The 21,198-nt window shown below is 34.9% G+C and overlaps 2 protein-coding genes across 2 annotated transcripts; both read right to left on the bottom strand.

The window, feature by feature from the left end:
- Positions 1–1,699: 1,699 nt before the first annotated feature.
- Positions 1,700–12,536, bottom strand: LOC140060250 (uncharacterized). The gene is made up of 4 exons (XM_072106422.1): positions 12,373–12,536; positions 9,182–9,342; positions 8,758–8,843; positions 1,700–8,487 (listed from the first exon to the last, which is right to left on the bottom strand). The coding sequence occupies exons 1-4, from the start codon at positions 12,511–12,513 to the stop codon at positions 5,699–5,701; spliced, it is 3,177 nt and encodes a 1,058-aa protein (XP_071962523.1). The 5' UTR covers positions 12,514–12,536; the 3' UTR covers positions 1,700–5,698.
- A 2,395-nt stretch (positions 12,537–14,931) lies between these two features.
- Positions 14,932–20,988, bottom strand: LOC140063503 (polyadenylate-binding protein 1-A-like). Its single transcript, XM_072109853.1, has 11 exons — positions 20,476–20,988; positions 19,942–20,135; positions 19,397–19,515; positions 18,872–19,106; positions 17,933–18,166; positions 17,274–17,480; positions 16,861–17,011; positions 16,213–16,344; positions 15,865–16,004; positions 15,361–15,588; positions 14,932–15,035 (listed from the first exon to the last, which is right to left on the bottom strand). The coding sequence occupies exons 1-11, from the start codon at positions 20,669–20,671 to the stop codon at positions 14,952–14,954; spliced, it is 1,920 nt and encodes a 639-aa protein (XP_071965954.1). The 5' UTR covers positions 20,672–20,988; the 3' UTR covers positions 14,932–14,951.
- Positions 20,989–21,198: the final 210 nt, after the last annotated feature.

Below are 21,198 nucleotides of genomic sequence, written 5' to 3'. Positions count from 1 at the left end.
ATGTTTCGCATCATAGTAATTTGACCAATCACATGCAGCATTTGGGATGATCTATGCCTTGGGATTGGTCAATATTACATAGCCTACATCCATTTAGTTGGAATCAAAATTAACATTTATCTGAACACACAATGGAACATCTTTAAATTGTTCCTGTTCTGACGTACCATATGTACCTATCTGTACTATTTTAAAAATCAAATATGTAATATTATAGTAATTTATAACGTTTTTATAGCAATATTTATTAAATTGTTATTGTTTTTTTTTTTAAAGTTACATTTGTTTATAAAGTACTATAATTAATTGTCATACAATTGTCAGAGTAATTACTCCATGGTCATACCTTGATTTTAATTAAATCTAGTTGGTTTTACTTGTTGTCACTTTTTAAATTGATGTAATACATTTTAACTGATAAACTGCTTAGTAATATGCTGACATAGATATATAATTACCATAAAATTCAGGAATAAGCCCAGTTATTATGAATAAGCCTAGTTATTAGGAATAAGCCTAGTTATTAGGAATAAGCCCAGTTATTAGGAATAAGCCTAGTTATTAGGAATAAGCCCAGTTATTAGAAATAAGCCCAGTTATTAGGAATAAGCCTGTTTCTACTTGTACAAATTTGGTGGTACAAAGGCCGTGAGGACATCATTCTGTGTCTCAAATGGCACACAGAATTATAGGTACTGTAGTACAGTAGTTTAAGTCTAAAATAGATTTGATGAGAGAAATTAAACCACTCTGGTTTGTTTCTTTCTTGTGACAGGCTGAATGCGCAATTTGTGAAAATATATAAAAGTAATATCAATTTAAAGTATTATTTCATATGAAGGCTTGCTGTGCTACAAACATAAGGGTGATTAAAATTCAGATGAACAATATAGAATAAATTTCAATTGCATTTTGTTGTTAACAAGTATACGATTCATGGGATCAAGGGTACGTTATCTCACCCCCCTCTGATTCTTTAGCTGTCACTAGAATGAGTCTAACAGACTATTGCAAGTCATCAAGACTTCTTTACATCTATCTATCAATACATCTATACAGAATTTCAATTGCATTCTGTTTCCCATTTTTCAAAAATTTTCCTGTACTATAGTACAGTAAATTTTTAGAAAATTTTCCAAAATATCAACTTTTTAAAACTTGTATTGCGATAAAATGTGCAGAACATATTTGATTCCAAAAAATAAAAGGTTCTAAATTTGGCAATTTTCCTGTACTATAGTACAGGGATTTTTTGAAGCCAAAATACTAGATTTTATAAATTTGTTGAGGTAACATACGCAGAGTATATGTGATTCTGCGCTTTTCATATTATGATATAGCAACCAGATACGTCAGCAAATAAAAAGGTGGAAAATTGCCAACATATCGACATTTAAAAATAAGTTAAGATAACATGCGCGGAACACATTATTTGATTCTGTGCATGTCAATTATATGCATGTCAATTATAGTATAGTAAAAATTTCTCTGAACTAAAGTACAGGGACATTTTTGAACAATGGGAAAATTCAGACCCTTCTATGGTTTACATAACTGGTTCCTATATCATAATGCAACATGTGTGGAACCATAATATATTTTATAGGAACTTTCAGAAAAATGAGCAAAATATTTTTTAAATGTTGTTATAAAAACATGTGACTATAAAACACTAGGAAACATGTACAGTACTTGTTAGTATACTGGCAAACAATTTATTCCATTGAACGCTTTTGACATTAATACAAATCACATAATGTTCTAGTGGAGGTAGCACATTGACCCTTATCATTATTACATTTATTAATGGTTCTTCTCGAAAAAATGCCCATTTTTTACAAATACATCTTAGCTTATACTACTACGGTGTACACACACATTTCGGGATCTTTCGAATTGCGACGAACGAAGACCTGTCAGGCCAATAGATGTGTCAAACCGTCACAACTGTGCCGCGGTGGAAAGCGACAGTTGTCACAAAACGAAAGCATCCACAATTAATTGCCCACAACAGCTGCTGATGCAAATATTTTGTTTATATAATTTTTAACAATAATTTCTTTCCAATCTCATGAAAAATTAAGCATTTATTATTTTACACTTCTTTACTGCCAGCAAAGCAGACATTAGCTGCAACAACAGTGCCACCAATCAAGAGAATAAGTGGCTCTATACAGTTTGAAGGGAACTATTGTAGTAGTACACTATGTCTAGTACATCCATATATGGTGTTGTCCATCCATATATGGTGTAGTACACCCATATATGGTGTAGTACACCCATATATGGTGTAGTACATCCATATATGGTGTAGTACATCCATATATGGTGTAGTACATCCATATATGGTGTAGTACATCCATATATGGTGTAGTACATCCATATATGGTGTAGTACATCCATATATGGTGTAGTACATCCATATATGGTGTAGTACATCCATATATAGTGTACCAGCATTGACCAATAAGAATTCTTCCTTGCCAATCAAAATTGGTTACAATGTTTATATCACATTTATTTAGGTAGGGTGTGAAGAATCTTTTTGCACTAAACAAAAATTATTAATTTACTTCCGATTATTAAATTATTTATACACAATACAAATGCCCATCAGATGCACTATGTTATACAAAACTAAATTGAACTTCCATTTTATCATAAAGCGTACACGGGTGTACGATCAAATAAACATAAAACTTACCTAATTTCAACAACCCAAAAATTTAAATAAATACTGGCCTTAAAAGACGGTAAATAGCTACACTAAAACCGTGTACACTAAATTAAACGTGCACTTACATGAATCGAATATAAGTCCACCTCTGATAAAATAATAAGCCCACCACCGAAATGTAAAGTATATAAAGGACACCTTATAAACCAACTTTGCGAAATAAACCCAACACCAATAGACTCAAATGCACTTTTTATACAAATCATTTACCCAACTTCACTTTTACCCTAAAAAAGGAACCTTTTTTTCCGGGTAAAAATGGCCCAAACTTTAATGTCATCATTATCAATCATTATAACCTACTGGATGAATATTGTATTGCTTGGTTGCTATGGCAATATATTTGATATCTTACCAAGCAACCATTCTAAATAGTTAAGTACCACAATTAATTTACCTGTTCAGATGCAATGTGCAGTGGGTTCATATTAAAAAATTATTATACTGGCACTGGAAACTATTAATATTGAAGTAAGTAACTATTCATTTCAGATTATATTGGCTATTACTGTCCTTATTTATAATTTCCTTACGTTTGGTTTGGTCCCAGGCTTGTTAAAAAAAAAATTCCAAAATAAAAATGGGATTTCTAAAAATAAATATCATTTTTCTGATATATCACACACATAATTAAAATATATAAGTTGTCTTGTAGACAAGCTTTGTGGTATTAACCAGGAAAAAGCTTTAAAAAATATATATATAAACTTTTGAGAATCAAATAAAATGTTAGCCCATGGTATTATAAACTATTTCTTTTTGAAGTTTCAGTAGTACTTAAGTAATTATTATTATTAAATTCCCATATTTGGTAAACAGACAGAAAAAAATGGACTGAGGAACAGGAGAATACAATGGAACATTAAATACTATCAAAAGAATGTTCTTACTGGCCAAGATAAGGAATGCATTGTAATACTAGAGGCTAATTACATCAGCAAAAGAATATTATTATAATACTACAATAAAAATAAAAAACAAAATGTGTAAGTAAGTTGTCATAGTAGTTTTCCCATTTCGCAATCAATGCACAACATACATGCCTACTGTACCGCGCATGCATCATTTCCAATCAAGTGTTGTCATGGTTATCAAGGAAGCTTGACGTTGACAACACATTGCTGGCATAGGAATTGCAAAAATGGTATAATTAAAACCAATCAAATCAAAAAGGGGTAAAATTATCATTATTTCATAAAATAAAATTACTAATAGTTATTAATGCACTTGATAAACCAAAATATAATATTTCAATACACGAGGTAGGTGTAGATTCCAATATGGTATTGTTACAATGCCTCTCTAAATTCAATACACTATTAATATTCATTTCCAATCATAACAAAATATTTAAAAACTATTTACCTTCTAATACCTTAACTACGTTTGGCAAATAGTTTACCAAATTACAAATATTTTTGTTTCGGTTTCAAATTTGTTCAAACATTTTAAATTCTTACTTTCATCAGCTGCAAGCCATACAAAACAACAACTAGCATAATACAGTCAACATTTATTCTAATGCAGTTACTGCAGTAATAACTATATTTTGTTCTTGTTTATGCAATAATTTAGCAAGCTTTTGGTGATCATACACAATGTAGTGACTGCCTCATAAACTTCAACATTAAAACAAACTATGAAAATATATTACTGCAGTAAAAAAAACCCTTACTGCAGTAACTATATTTTGTTCAACACAAGTTTTGAGTGATCACACAAAATGTAGCGATTGCCTCATAAACTTTGAAACAAACTATGAAAATATATTACTGCAGTAAAAAGTGTAATTACTGCAGTATCTGCAGTAGAATAAGTTTGACATGATCCCTTAAAAAAGCGAAATAAGCGACCAAGTAAGTTCCCAAGTTAAATAAAAGGTTTCCTCCTAACTCTCTACGTGCCTGTGTTTGTAACATTGACAATGTTTCCCTATTTTAACATTACTTACAAAATAAACTACAAACTGCTAATATATACCTACCTTCTAGGCAGATAAAAATTATAGGAAAAAAATGTATACAACCTGATAATTACACTTTATACCACGTAAAACATAAAGATGACAATTTCTTTATAGCAATTTTTACATAAACAATAACAATCTATAGCAAAATTGGTATATTCCTTAATATCCACAATTATACTTTTAAAAACTAAATAATAAAATTTCTTTCAACAAAAACTGTTAAAAACAAACTTCGTTTCAATTACATTTTTATGTCCATTAATAAAATAAAACTTACTACTCGATTTTATAAAATGATTTAATAATACGTAATAAATAACGTTTATAAAAAAATACTGCCGCAATATAACAATGTTCAATGCAGGATAATGCCATTACTTAATGCCTTCAGTTTGAAATGATGGTTTATTGCAAATAAATTGACAATGTAGTCAATAGATGAGAAGTTGAGACTCAGATATTTTCATTAAAAAGAACCTTGTATTTCTTTGAGACGTATTCACACGTAAAATAATCAAATTGTTACATTGGTAGGTGCATCTTGGAAAAAGTCGGCAGGATTTGGAGAGAAATATCTCATCGATGTAGGATACATCAAGCACAGTATGCTGAATACTTATATGCGTGTAAGCAGCTATTTTTTTCAGCGAATGTGTGTGAAAGCGATTTAACACGATATGATATTATCTTGGGAGATATACCTGTAACAATTTGTTACATTTGTGTACGTGTGAATCAGGTTTAAGCAGGAGACCAATTTAATTTAATTTTAAAATTCAACTTAATGCCTTTGGATTCTTTACATTCTAACTACAAAATATGGCAGATCTAGACTATGCACAAAAATGTGGGAGTTGTAATAAAACAACCTAAAATTCTAATGCCCTTCTTAATACATTGTTGGAATGTAAACAATAAAAAACAAAAAAATGAAAAAAGTTACTGACCAATATGAGCTTGTTTTGATGATGAAAAGCAAATTTGTTAGTTTTTTACTTTGCACCATCTTGGATTAACTCTTCCTCTTGTGGGCGAGATTCTGGCGTTGTCGCGTTGTCTTTCCTGTAAAGATGCTTATGCGCTTTTTCCATGTGCTCAACCAGTGTCTTCAATCTGGTGAAGCTGTCCGTGCAATGACGACACTTATGAACCTTGCCGAGATTGATGTGATGGCGTGTAAGCATGTGTCCCTTCAGCGTTCCACGATTGATAAAATCTTTTCCGCAGACGTTGCAGATGAATGGTCGATCACCGGTATGCGTGCGCTCATGAAGCTGCATGTTGCTCTTGACGGTGAAACGTCTGCCGCAATACTGACACTTGTACGGTTTATAACCCGTGTGGATACTCAAATGCGTGGTAAGCACTTTTTTCGCAACAAAGCCTTTTCCGCAAATGCTACACTTGTGGGGTCGCTCGTTGCGATGGCGTTTCATATGCGTGTTGAGATAGTGTCGTTTTATCTCCTTATGGCATAAGTTGCAACGGACTACTTCCATATCACGATGCACTAATTTCAAATGCATCATTAAAGACCCTCGGAATGCAAACTTTTTCTTGCAGACATCGCACTCCAACTTTTTTTCATTAAGTGGTACGTACTGCTCGACGTGGCTTTCTATCATACCAACAGACGAGTACGTCTTAGAACATTGGTTGCACTTGTAACGCTTTCTTTCGCAGTGCTTCTTCACATGCTCTAGTGCACTATTTACATCTTTTAAGGTCTTGACACATTTGTTACAGAAATAGACAGACTGATCTGGAACACCTTCAAGACGAACTTTTTGAATTGAAAAGTTCTTCAGCAGATAGGATTCATCCATCTTGCCTTCTGGCATCTGAAAGTTGTAGATGGTTTCATAGAACAAAGCAGCTTCTTTAGCATGTAAAACTCTCAGCCGTTTGTCAAACGTCATGCTATACTTTTTCCAATTCTTGCTTTTATCACCGGTAGTTTTCTGTTCTGGTTCTTGAGAAGTTGTCATCAATTGTTGGTCTCCTCTCTCCTGAGGGTTACAATCTTTTGCCGAATATGGAATCGTTACGCCATTTGTGCTAAGGTCAAGAGCCTCGTCAGGTACTTCTTGTTCACCAGAAGAATTGAACACTTTGCACGATGATGCATGACAAGTCCCAACAAACTTAAAAAGCCTACGGGTGAAGTCTTGATCCTCCAACAGTTGCGTGGGATTATCATGGCTAGACAACATCTGTAGAATGTCATAGCTAATCTCATCTTTTTGAGAGGAATTCCTTGCAAGTGGAAGCTGGTACAGCTGCTTGCTGTAAGACGAAGAAGCGTTGAACACTTCTGAAGAGTAAAGATCATCCCAATCACCTCTCTTTTCAATACCGGAGTCAGTAGTTCCATTGGTATGAACCCACTTTTCTTCACGTACTGACAAATCCAGTGGCATGTCCTCACACACTGAATCATCTTCTTTTAGTTTGCCAACTGTATCATCCTTCATTGGGATTTGGCAATTGCTTTCCTTCCCCTTCTTTTGGACAACTTTCAGGACAATTTGTCGCGACTCTTTGGATGATGCCGAGTTCTTTCTTGAATGGTATTCCTTTGGAGGGAGCTCTATCATCAGTTTTGTTGTTGTTGTGTGTTCATCTTGCTGTTCAACTACTTTCATAATTGTCACAACCTGATTCGCGTTCTTCACCGTTAAATCGATAGGCGAGTACATTTTGCTATAACCATTTTTTCCATTCTTTATATTGGATTCACCGGTAGAATTTGCTGGCGTGTCTTCAGTAACCTTTTCTCTAAGACGGCTTATGATATTATTCAAAGATCTTTTACTATCTTGACGCGAGAAAGAATAAATCTTTACATCAGAATTAGACATAATGTCAATGTTGGGGCAAGTTTGGGGCGATAAAGTCTCAGGGTGAGGCAATAAGACCACAGGTTGGGGCGATAATGTGCCGCTTTTGGGAGATATCGTGCCAGTTTGGGGCATGGACGACCCGGTTTGCGGCATTAACGTCCTAGGCTGTGGAGATAAGTCCAAAGACGGTGTTTGGGGGGAAAATGCACCTTCACTATTCAAAATATGCTGGATATTAGGTGGCAAGCTATCTGGCATGTGACCTACAAACTGGTTCTGGTGAGATGGTATTGATGAAGTTGGAGTCTGAAACACAATCGGTTCTTGAGTTGCAGTTGATTGTAAGCTTGTAACTGGAAACAACTCTTGCTGTTTATTCATTGATGCAAACATAAGTTGATGTTGTGCTGTGAGTTGTCTAAGTGCAGCATCAGCTTGCTGTCTCTCAAACTGTTCACTGGTTAATTCCTCAGCATGACGTTCGCCTCGATGGTAAAGTCTCGCCATCGGCCAAAGTATCGACGTCTTTGACTTCACTTGTTTCGGATCTAACACCATCGGATTTACAGCCTCTGGTCTGCCATTAAGTTGTGGCAGAGGTTGCTGCTGCAGAATCTGCGAGTTATTTCTGTTTTTCTGTTCATCTTGTTTGAGTTGCGTCAGATCGATTGGAGTGTCGTTTGTAACAACTTGAGGAGGAACACATTCTTTCAGCTGCTGGGGGTGTACAGTTGGTACACTAAGTGTGGCAACATTCTGCGAGTTTACTGCGTGAGGTACCTGCATTCTCAGCAATGAATTTTCCATCTGGTTGTGTAAAAGTAGGGAGTTCATTTGAGCTGCTGGATGAAGGAAAGGGGACATACCATATGGAAATGGAAATGCAAATGGAATCTGATTGGGTGACAACATAATACGTCCAGGAATAATTGGAGAAACTAGGGAAAAAAAAAAAATAATATTATTATATACCTAAGTATTACCTACAGAATTGTCATTTTTTTCGGTAATTTGCCTTTGGATTTACTATGATATTTATATATATTTAGTGTACTTGTACTCATGAAGGGCTAGTGTTGCCTGAATGCTCTACTCATTTTTTTGGCTGTTTTACTTTATCGTTTTGATTTAGCTTTTAGCTTATTATATTTTGTATCTCTATTGAGATCTAGCAGCCACTGATAAGCTAAAGATAATATTTGACTTACTGTTAGGAAGCTGAAAATTTTGTGCTACGGTGGCAACTGGATTGGCGATGGTAGAAGGTATCGGCTCTTTTGAAACTTTGTTTGCACTATGGAGGAAAAAAGATAATCATTAAGCGCCTTTCCAAAGAAAGATCAAAGCGTTTTACACAGAGTAATACATTTGAAACTTGAGAGAGTTTTCAGATGTTAAATACACAGTATTACCCTGTGTAAATGGTAACTACTGCCTTGCAGGTTTTCATTATTCACATTTAGGCTAAGGGAAACACTTAAATATGTATTGAGTTAAGTGAAATACATAATATATAATGGAAATATCTCGCATAAAGAAAAGTGTCCAGTATTGGGAGAGTTGCCTGTACGAGAAATCTGTAATCAGTAAAATTGATTGATCTAAAAAATCGACAATTCAACAATGCCTTACTTTCTTCTTCTTCTCATGGGTCGAAGGTTATGTAGACCGTCTTCATCTTTAAGGAATCGTGTTGGTACGATCCCTTTACGTAACATACGCCGCCGCAACTCATACGGTTCAAAGTCATCTGGGCTGAAATGCAGTGAACACACCTTGGTATGTTTCTTAAGCTATGGACAAATAATAACAATTATTATTAATAATAATAAGCACCTTTTATTGTAAGAAACTTTATTTTTATTTAAGCACATTCTCACATTTTATTTTAGGTGTGGGATTATTAAGATTATACTAAGTGATAAAAATTACACAAAATTCACCGATAAGCTAATTATAGATTTATTTATAAAATCATATATTTTTTTTATTACGCAAGTTAAAACATTTTTTTATGAAGTATATTAAGCGGTTCTAGGACACCTACCCCCTAGACAGTTACCCCCCCCCCCCGGATGTTTACCACCCAGACAACTACCCCCCAAGGACAACTACCCCCAAGGACAACTACCCCCAAGGACAACTACCCACCTAGGACAACTACCCCCCTAGGACAACTACTCCCTTAGGACAACTACCCCCTAGGACAACTACCCCCTAGGACAACTACCCCCTTAGGACAACTACCCCCTTAGGACAACTACCCCCTTAGGACAACTACCCCCTTAGGACAACTACCCCCTTAGGACAACTACCCCCTTAGGACAACTATCCCCTTAGGACAACTACCCCCTTAGGACAACTACCCCCTTAGGACAACTACCCCCTTAGGACAACTACCCCCTTAGGACAACTACCCCCCCTAGGACAACTACCCCCTCTAGGACAACTACCCCCTCTAGGACAACTACCCCCTCTAGGACAACAACCCCCTTAGGACAACAACCCCCTTAGGACAACAACCCCCTTAGGACAACAACCCCCTTAGGACAACAACCCCCCTCGGAGTATTGTCCAGGTCCAGGAGGTCGTTGTCCTACGGGGAGTATTGTGTCAGAGGTAGTTGTCCGCGGGGTAATTACCCAGGAGGGGGGGGGGTAATTGTCAGGAGGTAATTGTTCCTAGCGGGTAATTGTTCCTAGCGGGTAATTGTCCAGGGGGTAGTTGTCCAGGGGTTAGTTGTCCAGGGGTTAGTTGTCCTACGGAGGTAGTTGTCCTAAAAGATTATTTGCCCTCGGAGTATTGTCCAGGTTCAGGAGGTAGTTGTCCACGGGGTAATTACCGGGGGGGCCATAGAGTTTGATAGTGTAGAGCTTTAGTTTAGTTTCTTGTACCGGTAATTAAAATTAAATTGTCTAGTTTAAAAAAAGAACTTGCATTGCATCTAAATGCAGAATTAATAACACAGGTTACTATACACTACATAAACAGCAAAAATACAAAAGTGGAGGGTGGACTAACAGTATTAGGAATGTTGGTTTTGACTAAAATTGAGTTGAATACAAGGTGTATGTCTGCGTCACTGTTAGTTTTTTTCTATACAAATCATTTTTATACATTCAAAGTGAATTTTAGGACTTCGCTTATTAAAAGCTTTAGCTTATAAAGCTTTTAATAAAGCATTTAAACAGTACAAAAACACACAATGTATACAATGGAAAAAACAGTATATATAAGACATCATTCATGATTGTGCATTAAAAAGATTAGTATTATCTACAGCATTAGTTTGTAGTGTATGAAGAACACAAAACAGATTTCATTGAACCATTTCGACCTCCAAAGTTAGTACACTTCCTGTGTCTCCCTTTTATAAAACATCTCATCTATTTAGCTGTACCATGGTCTTTAGGTCCATGGCTGCAATACTTATTTAAGAGAATAAAAATAACATCCCCCAATTGTGGGGAAGGGGGATGCTGAGGTAATATAATGTGTAAGCAAATTTCCCAAATTTTTTTGTGTCACAGTGTGATGGTTTTGAAGGGGGTACCTCAAAAGATTAAGTGATTTTTTTATAATTATCTATAGAGAAGGTACAGAAACCCTTCTTTTGGCCCAATGAGTTAACTGGGGCCTAAACAAACAATTATAAGGCATAACCGAAACCCAATCCTCATAACTCTGATATAAAAATGTGATTCGTACAATTAGGTGATAATTTGTCTTCTACTTTTCAGGGAACTGATTCACTGGGCCTATGGCCAAATACAAAACATACTTGACTATTATAAGTATAATTATTCTTCTTTCAAAAGCAGATTTTCTAAATAATAAACTTGTGTAAGGTAAAAATTAATACGCCTTGAAAAAAAAAAACCTTAAAATTTGTATAGTGAAAAATAGATTTAGACAGTAGACTACAAGATACAAGCCAAATTTAACTTAAATTCTCACCACAATTTATTCATTCAGACTGGTATTTCTATGAAATGTTATTGTTGTATCTATTTATCGTAACTTAAACAATGCCTACAATCAAAAACATATGTTTCTTTGACTAATTAAAATAATTGAATGAGCCAAGTTGCATTTACCAGCCGATCAATATCAATTATGTTATTGTTGGTGCGTTTGAATAATTGTGTTTAAAAGTTTTTACTTATTACCATCAAATATCAATTGAAAATATCACCAATCTATATATATAATTTCCCACACTAAAAAAGTTTGTGATCTTTTTAGCATGATATACTGAAACATTTTTGTTCCCAAAAATATCCTTTCTACTAGTAGGCCTACTACTAGCTTATCATCTGGTGTGATCCATATTAATTAATTCAATATGGTTTTTTATGCTCAATATGCAATACAAACATCAAAGTAACGAATATTAAAATTTATGTAACCGAAAATACTTTAGGCCAACTTATACCACCTAGGCCTAAGCCAAATAAACATTGTAGGTCTGTCTCCGCCGCCGATCACACACGGCACCACCTGTTTGCACGGGTATATCCAAACACATTGGATCAAAACATGTGTTTTAACTCGAATGCAATCTTTATTTCCGAACTATCGAATAAGAATTAATTTTCATATAAATAGTAAACTAACTACTCCACATCAAGTGTATTTAGTAGAGTAAATAGTGCTAGGTTTTAAAAACAATTCTATCGCTCTGCTCGCGATGATCGCTTAGCCTATTCTAAGCCAACACCTTTAAATTGAATAGGCCTCTTCTATTTAAAAGGCGCAAGGCCTATGCTAATAAATAGGCCTATCAAACGATAAACAGTTAAGGCGGCTTTCGATAAACTTACTCTGTCTTCTGTAAAATCTATTTTATGCAGCCATTTCTTTCGCATTACAGGGTCTTTCGGAATTCCATGAAAAGAAATAGCTTTCTCGCAGGTCCTGGAATCGTTGCGGCAGCACGGAATACAACATCTTTGGTGTACCATTTTTTACTGCATTTCGCCCGAATTCTCTTTGCCACCATTTTCTACATATGACGTCAAGGTGTGGCTTTATTAAATGCGCAAACGCAGCCTTGAGGCCTGATGTAAATCGGAAGCCTCGCTTTGATATAATGAATTCTCGTTTTTAAGCACCCCTACTTATAATTTTGATAATTAGGAAAATGCAGTGTTTTAAATAAAGAAATAAAGAAATAAAGAACCACACAAAATGTAAACGAAGACAAACTTGTTCTGTAATTTTGTTTGTAATTAAATGTGGTCATAGGCCTACTAGGCCTATACCTATAATGACCCAATACAAATATGAAATATAATATTTCTTATCGATTAATATTGATTATACATGTATGATTTCACTAAACTGATTATAAATGTTTTTATGACTTTTGTATACTTAGTAGGCATATCACTTCAATATTTATTTTTGTAAATAAATAATATTATTAGGTAGACTTCTTATAAATGTATTGTATGCTGACTGATGCTTTTAGGCCTACTACAAAAAAAACACGTGCATTTCACTGCTGGGAGGGAAAGGTTGAAGTATACGCGGTACGGACGGAGGGAGAGAGAAGTACGCATTATTGGGACGCGCGCGTAAAAACGTTGATAACTTCATGTGGTATTGTTCACGATCCTGCCTCTCTCTGGCCACAAAGGTCTTACCATGTGATGTGTTATTGCTTTTAGAAAAAAGTTATTAACTAACGTTATATGATTTTCGTAAGTATTCAAATTTGAATTCCTAACAAGTTAAGTAGGCCTATTGTTTGGCACTCGAGATTCGAACCCGAGGGGTATACTGAGAATATTTATTTACCGTTGATGTTTGTAATTTTTTTAACTGTAGGCCTACCGTCACTAATGAGCTGATTTTACTTCGGATAAGATTTCAAAGGAAGGCAATAATATTCTCTTTAACACAAATACCATTCTTTAGTGACAAAGAATTCCCAGTCACACTCACGTGCGTTTTGATAATAGTGTAATAGACGTATTGTTATAGTAGAGGGTAGGCCTATATAATAATATGGCTACTGCATGCCTGGCGCACTTATAGAACTTCTCCATTAATAATAATTATTCATGATAAATGTTGGAAATCAAAATCCTGATTATGCACCAACAGACAATTACTAGTGTTCATAAATGACAATAAGGACTTTCTACACGATGAACTATGCTTGTAAAGCTATGTCCACACTATCAAACTTTATGTGACAAAAAATGTGATGTGCCTATATATGGACATGTTGATGTCATATACCATATTTGGGCATATAACCACCATATTTGGCCACATCACACTTTGTTGGCAATCTAGTTTGATAGTGTCGACAATGCTTAATATATTATTTTTTTTGCATGGTTGACTATGTGTGTAAAGCTATGTCTACACTAACAAACTAGTTTAACAACAATTATTTGATGTGCCCAAACATGGTAGTTTTCACAAACTTTGATAGTGTAGACAGAGCTTAATGTAGTTTTCTATCAGATGGTCAATCATGGTATAGTTGTCTGTAACGTATAGATACACGGTCGACTGTGCGGATAGCCTCCATGCTAGACATTGGCAAAACACTGAATTCCAAACAAATAACTCCAAAAACATTAATATATATGTATGATTTGCTTTTTATTGTATTTTCAACATAATGTCACCCAACATTAGCACATGTAAATGACTTAGTACAAAAAAAATATACCATTTTTATAATTCACAATACATCAAGATTTAAGATCTCTCCACACAAGACAGAATTAGTGTTACAATGAGGAACGCAAGAAATAATGTCAAAAACCACATAACAAATAAACAATGTTTGTGCTGTATTTAAATAACCACAATTATATAGTGAATTTATGTTTACCAACAACAACGTCTATTAACATAAGTTGGGCGTGGTGAATGATTAAATTAAATATTGTAGTTCATTTTTTTGTTTGTCTATTAAATGTAAAAAAAGTATTGTCATCAAAAAATGAACGAGGTCACATGTATACCTACTTTGTTTCAGTAAGCAATATTTTTATGGTTTTTTTTCTACAGATTTTTCTATTTTTATGTATTTTATAGTTTTTTTTAAGTGATTTCTTTTTATCATAGATAGCATTGCTTTTAGTTACTTAAGAGTCTGCATTTAAGCATGTTTTTTTTATCAACATCTACTGGCGTGTTCAACACCGATTTCCTATTTTTCATTTTTTTTTGTGTGTCCCATTTTCTTTCATATTCATTTTGTGATTATAGCTTCTCTGTTTTGTTACTTGGCAGTTGTTTGTTTTCAAGATATTTTTTACCGTTTTTATGATTTACTTTTACCATTTTTTTAGCTTTTTTTCCTTATTTTATATCATTAAAGGAGAGTCGTATAGTAGTTCTTTCTTTTTTTTAAAACTCGGATATACTTGTAGCATTACTGAGCAGTAGCTACAATGGATGGCTTTCCTCCAGATTCTTTGGCTTGGTGAGCCTTCAGAACAATTACAGCTTCATCAACCTACAAAAACAAATGCATTACACGGTTAGAACAAAAACATATGCATTATTTAAACGTCAACTTTTCTTTTTTAAATAATTACTAAGTATTGTTAGGCGCTCCGTCTACACTATCAAAATAGTTTGAAAAAAAAAGTCTGATGTGCCCAAATATGGTAGTGATATGCCCAAATATGGTAGTGATATGCTTAAATATGGTAGTGATATGCCTAAATATGGTAGTGATATGCCTAAATATGGGCACATCACATATTTTTGTCACAAACATTGATAGTGTAGACAGAGCTTAATGTAATTTGAATCAAGTAAAAACCCCAATAGCTTACCTTAGCGGTCAAAGAGTCGCGGGATTCCAACATGTGAAGCAGCTCTGCATTATCAATCTCTAACAACATGCCAGTAATTTTACCAGCTAGATCACCATGAGTGGGTTGAATGATATGGTACAAGCGCTCCCCTAGCATCTGCTTCTGTTCCTGGGGGTTTGCCTGGGCCAAGTTTGACGCAGATAGTGGCTCTTGACCTGGCACTTGTACAGCCTGCTGTGGTACTTCCTATAAAACAATAACATTTAAAAATTTAGTACTAAGACTAATACTGGATTACCTTACACAGTACGATTTCTATAGATATCCCTCCAAACAAAAACCTCTGTCTACACTTTACTTCATATGATGTGCCCATATGTGGACATGTCATCACTACCAAATTTGAGCATATCACTACCATATTTGGGCAAATCACAATTCAAGCTAGTTTGATAGTGTAGACAGAGCTCAAATGACTGGTAAATAATGGTAAATAATTGTCTGTAGGTAGACAATACTTACCACAGGTATGCCAGTACTCTGTCCTGGAACAGGCTGGTTACGTACAGCGTTAGCGTATTTCACTGGGCGTGGCTGGGTTGACACCGACTGCATGCCACCGGGTGTGGCTACACGAATAGCGGACTGAGGGATTACTCCACCTGGAAGGGAAGCAATCAAACAATACATTATCTAATGTATAAGCATTTATAAAGAATGAACTTTGACCTCAGATCAATTGTACACTATATAGACACTTCAAGGAATTACTTTCTGTTAATCATATAATAAACATATCAATATTAGTCAAACATATAATAAAAAACATGCAATATAACACCACGAGAAACACAAATGCTCTTTGCTTACCTGGAACACGTTGCTGCTGGTGCTGAGGGATGGGGACTCTAGTAGGGTTGGCAGTGCGGATAGCTGGGTTTCCTCCTCTAGGGGCGAATTGACGAGCGTTTGCAAGTGGTTGAAAACCGGCATTTGGCTGAGCTAAAACGAAATGGAAGAATATTTAATTAAACCCTATGTTTAAAAAGACTAACATAACGTATACCTACTGGTAGGTAGTTGTGTCATATAGTGGAAACTGTTTCTTTATTTTAGTGTTTAGTCAAAGCTTAAACTCTGTCTACACTATCAAACTATTTGACAAAAAAGTGTGATGTGCCCAAATATGGTAGTGATATGCCCAACTATAATAATAATAATATATACGAATTTGTAAAGCGCCAATTCCAGCAACAAGTGATCAAAGGCGCTGTGGACTAAATGTTACACCTTTTCAACAACATTCCTTTCTCCTAAGAGTCACATCGTGTCATCGGCAACCAACTACGGCACCATTACGTCTGTCCACGACAGTGTTTGTGTATAATAGTGATATGACATCATCATGTCTCTATATCACATTTTGTTGTCACATAAAGTTTGATAGTGTATACAGAGCTCAACACAAGAATTTTGATTCAAAATACATATTTTCTTCAACCCGAAATTAAAACTGACCTGGTCTAGGTTGGTTAGCACCTGTCCAACGTTGGTTTCTAACTGGGGCCATTTGACCTGTTGGGTACAATCGTGCAGGTGGTGGTTGAACAGGCTGAGCAAAGTATCCAAAGCCAGGATTGAAGACTGGGTTTATCTGCTGTGCATTACCCTACAATAACAAAAGATGTGGTTGTTATTAACATTAACAGTCTCCACTTGATAACCTAGTTCATTTCAACCTTTATTCAATAATTGTAATGATGATGGTACAGTAATAATATGGTAATAAAATAAAAATAAATAATCAATAACAGATAATCAATAATAATTGATTGAAATGACATGAAAGCAAAAAAAAATTAATAAAGAACAAAAACAAATAATTAGTACAAGATTTAAAATGCTATCGAATATAAAAACGTGCGACTTACCGGAACTCTAATACCAGCAATGCGTTGCATATGTTGTGCAGCCAGCTGGGCTTTACGATCTTCCTTGCGCTGTGCCAGAGCCACGTATAAAGGTTTAGTTGCAATGATCCTTCCATTCATCTCTGTTACTGCTTTCGTTGCTTCCTCAGGGGATGAGAAGCAGACAAACCCAAAGCCTCGTGAGATTCCTTTCTCATCACTCATAACCTAAAGAAAAGGAATTAGAATATGTAAGGTCTAGCATACACCTCTGAAGTCTAAACAAATGACAATTAAATATTTCATGGCGGGGCCCACCCCCAACCATTTGATGGTGCCCACTCACTGTTTTGCATGCGAATGACAGTGGAATATCGGCAAGGGCTCAAGCTCACTCGCTCCATGGTTCTGGTGGTAGAAAAAGTCTTCTCAAATGACAAGGACTATAAACCATAGGTCCAGTGTACACAAATGCTAATGTGCACTTTAAAGAACCTAGTACAGCTTTAGGGACGACTAGAGGGTTACCTCGGTGTACTAGTTCACACAGCCCCTGCCACACACAGCCACTACTTTAAAAGTAGGCCTTCTAGTTCCATGATAATCAATTTGTTGATTGTGGAACTTGCGACGATGAAGATGTGTCCATTTTTATTTATTTTCCATATTTTCATCATTACCTTTGCACTTGTAATAGTACCAAACTTTTCAAACTCTTTCTGTAGTCTCTTGTCGTCGATCTCATCATCTAGGTTTTTAAGGTACAGATTAACACCTTGAAAGCGGTTGATTCGTTCCGCTTTCAGTCGTTCGTACTTCTGCTTAAGCTCCGCTTGTCGTTCAGCCTTCTTCTGAGCGCGCCCAACGTACAATAGGCGACCTTCAATATCGGTGTTGTTCAAATCTTCAGTTGCCTGAAACATGCACACAAATTGGATTTATAATACAGCAAACTTTAAAAACTATAAAAGTCAGTTCAATTTGGTTGAAAATATATTAGGTTAGTGTAAAACAAAGCTATAAAGTGCTGGAAGGTTTAAAACGAAGGAATAGAAAAATGTCAGGGTTTAATACCAATTACCCAATGTCTGCCGTTTTTTTCAAGTTACTGTTAATATAGTATAGCCATCAATTATGCATACCTTTTTTTTAAAGCTCTGTCTACTGTACACTATCAAACTTAATGTGATGTGCCCATATATGGACATGATGATGTCATATCACTACCATATTTGGGCGGCACACCTCTATGATAGTGTAGACAGGGCTTAATGATATTGGATCAGACAGTATGAATACTAAACTTCCATGTTTTTTATGTCAATATAAACTTTGGAATAGATATCGTCATTTCCATATCATTTATTTAAAATCCATTGCATTTACTAGATGGTATACAGGACCGGGATAATTCATTTAACAACTAACCAGCTAACTAGCATGTAATCATTTGTACTAGGCATTGCATACGGCTGGTTCTACTTCAAAGATCTGCCAAATATGGTAGTGTTATGACATATCATGTCCATATATGGGCACATTACATTTTTTGTTGTCACACAAAGTTTGATAGTGTGGACAGAGCTTTACACGGATGACCTAATCATTCATACAATTACCTTCGATGCAGCATCATGATCTTCAAAGCTTACAAAACCGAAGCCTCTGCTCTTTGAACCATCATCACGCATCACTTTCGCACTGACGATCTTTCCGTATTTACTAAACATGTCAACCAGTTGATCGTCCGAGACCTCGTCATTCAAGTTCTTGATAAAAACGTTTGTGTAACTCTTCATCTTATCTCCCATGTCGGCGTCTCTGGCCTTACGAGGAATCCAATGTCCTACATATCTATAATAGCAACATTTTGAAATCATTCAATCAACAATTGAGTGTATTTGTTGATACTTCACAACATATTTCATGTCCCAAAAGAATATCAATACAATAAAATTTGCTAGTACAAGTTTAATTAAAGATGTATTGTCCCCCTGAACAACTTCTTTTAATATGCCATTTTAATGCCACCCAATAGTTGATAAGTGACAAACTTTATTAAAACTACAAAAAGATTTTATCAATCTTTATTTTTAATGTTTTAAATACATCTTTAAAACTTAATGCAAATTTACTGTACTTACACTTTCTTTCCGTTAAGCAACATTCCATTGACTTTACTGATAGCTTTTGAGGCAGCATCTTCAGTCTCAAAATGGACAAAACCATAGCCTTTGGACTCATTGTTTTCATCACACTGAATCTACAAAAGAGGATAAAAAAAATACCATTAAATTAACATATGGTTGTATATTGAGGAGGTTCTATTAATTATTTGACTGCATTGAGATGCCTAGTGTATAAAAAAATAGACATTTTTATGTAAAGAAACCAAGATTTGATTATTAATATTATATTACAGTTTAATGTATTGTTTTTCAGGTTCAAAGACTTTACAAGACAAATTGATTAATCTAGATATAAACAGATCTTTTATTCATGATAATATTACATGTGCTTGACAATATTAAAAGCCACCATATTGCCACTGACACGTTTAGAGGGTGCTATCATTCTTTATACATGCAACATTTGACATATTTTCTAAAGATGCTTTTGTAACCGAGGAAAAGTGCTGGAAAAGGAATAAAGATTAAAAATATCAATTATATATACTCTTCGTATTTACCTTACAAGACAAAATGTTACCAAAAGCCGAGAACGTATCGTACAGAGCTTTGTTATCAATTGACTTGTCCAAGTTCTTAATGAAGACGTTTCCCATGCCAGTACGACGTAAAGTCGGATCACGTTGGGACCACATGATACGGATTGGGCGACCTTTGATAGCGTCAAAGTTCATCGTGTCAAGGGCTCTTTCAGCTGTAAAAAAAATATTTAATTATAGACTTCTTTTAATATAGGCCTACAGTAGATACATATAGATAATAAAAGTTTAGAGAAATACAACCGAAACTTGCCAAATTCATTAAGTTTTGCTTCCACTATTTATTTATTGTTCATTACAGTTTCAGTTTGTTTATCTATTAAAATTGTAGGAAGTATACTTTTTGCTGTGATTTTGGTTTCTTTCATTCAATTTATTCATACTTTATTATAGATAATATTTCTCAGTGTTTCTGTATAGATAATTATGATCTTTATTTGTCTCTAAAATAACACAAATTACCAATTTAATAATATCTAAAAATGAGCGACTTACCGTCTGCGGCCTGTTGGAAATTTACGTAGGCGTAGCCGAGAGAACGTCTAGTGATGGCATCACGACACACACGAATGGATAAAATGGGCCCAGCTGTAGAGAATTTTTCGAAAAGCATAGCTTCTGTAACTTCAGGATTCAAATCTCCCACATATAAAGAGGCAATGGGGTAGTTGGAAACTCCTTGTGCATTCATCTTGATGGATTGGTAACGTGTTTATTACAAACCGAAATAATTTGCGTGACCCAAAGTTGAAATTGACGAAATACGAATTCTTCCAATATGGACGGTTGACGGGGTTTTTTTCAGGCAGTTATTTCGCTACTATATGACTCTCCTTTGATAGCTGTGATACTCAAAAATCGTTAATGTTTTACTTAACTTACAACTGTTTTTTTTGTGCTTGAAATACCAAATAACAAAATGTTTTAACGGGTCGTGAAGCAATTTTTTTGCTCACAAGCCTCGTTTGAGAAGCGTAATCCAGAAAATGTAAGGGACGAAAGGCTTTTTGCCTCACATGGTTGCTTTATACCGCCCGTTTAAAAACGATATAAATGCTTCCGCAAAATAGTTCGTAGAATACCATAAAATAGAACATTTTAAAATTACATATCAATTTACATAATACAAAATATTTAACTATAAAACCACATTTGATTTTATATTCTTCAGTATATAAAATACAGTTTAATATTATAAAAACTAATGTGAAATATAGC

Source organism: Antedon mediterranea, chromosome 1 (genome assembly GCF_964355755.1).
Source record: "Antedon mediterranea chromosome 1, ecAntMedi1.1, whole genome shotgun sequence".
NCBI classification, from domain to species: domain Eukaryota; kingdom Metazoa; phylum Echinodermata; class Crinoidea; order Comatulida; family Antedonidae; genus Antedon; species Antedon mediterranea.
The sequence above is the reverse complement of the archived record's forward strand: the minus strand, read 5'-3'. Positions and strand labels throughout refer to the sequence as shown.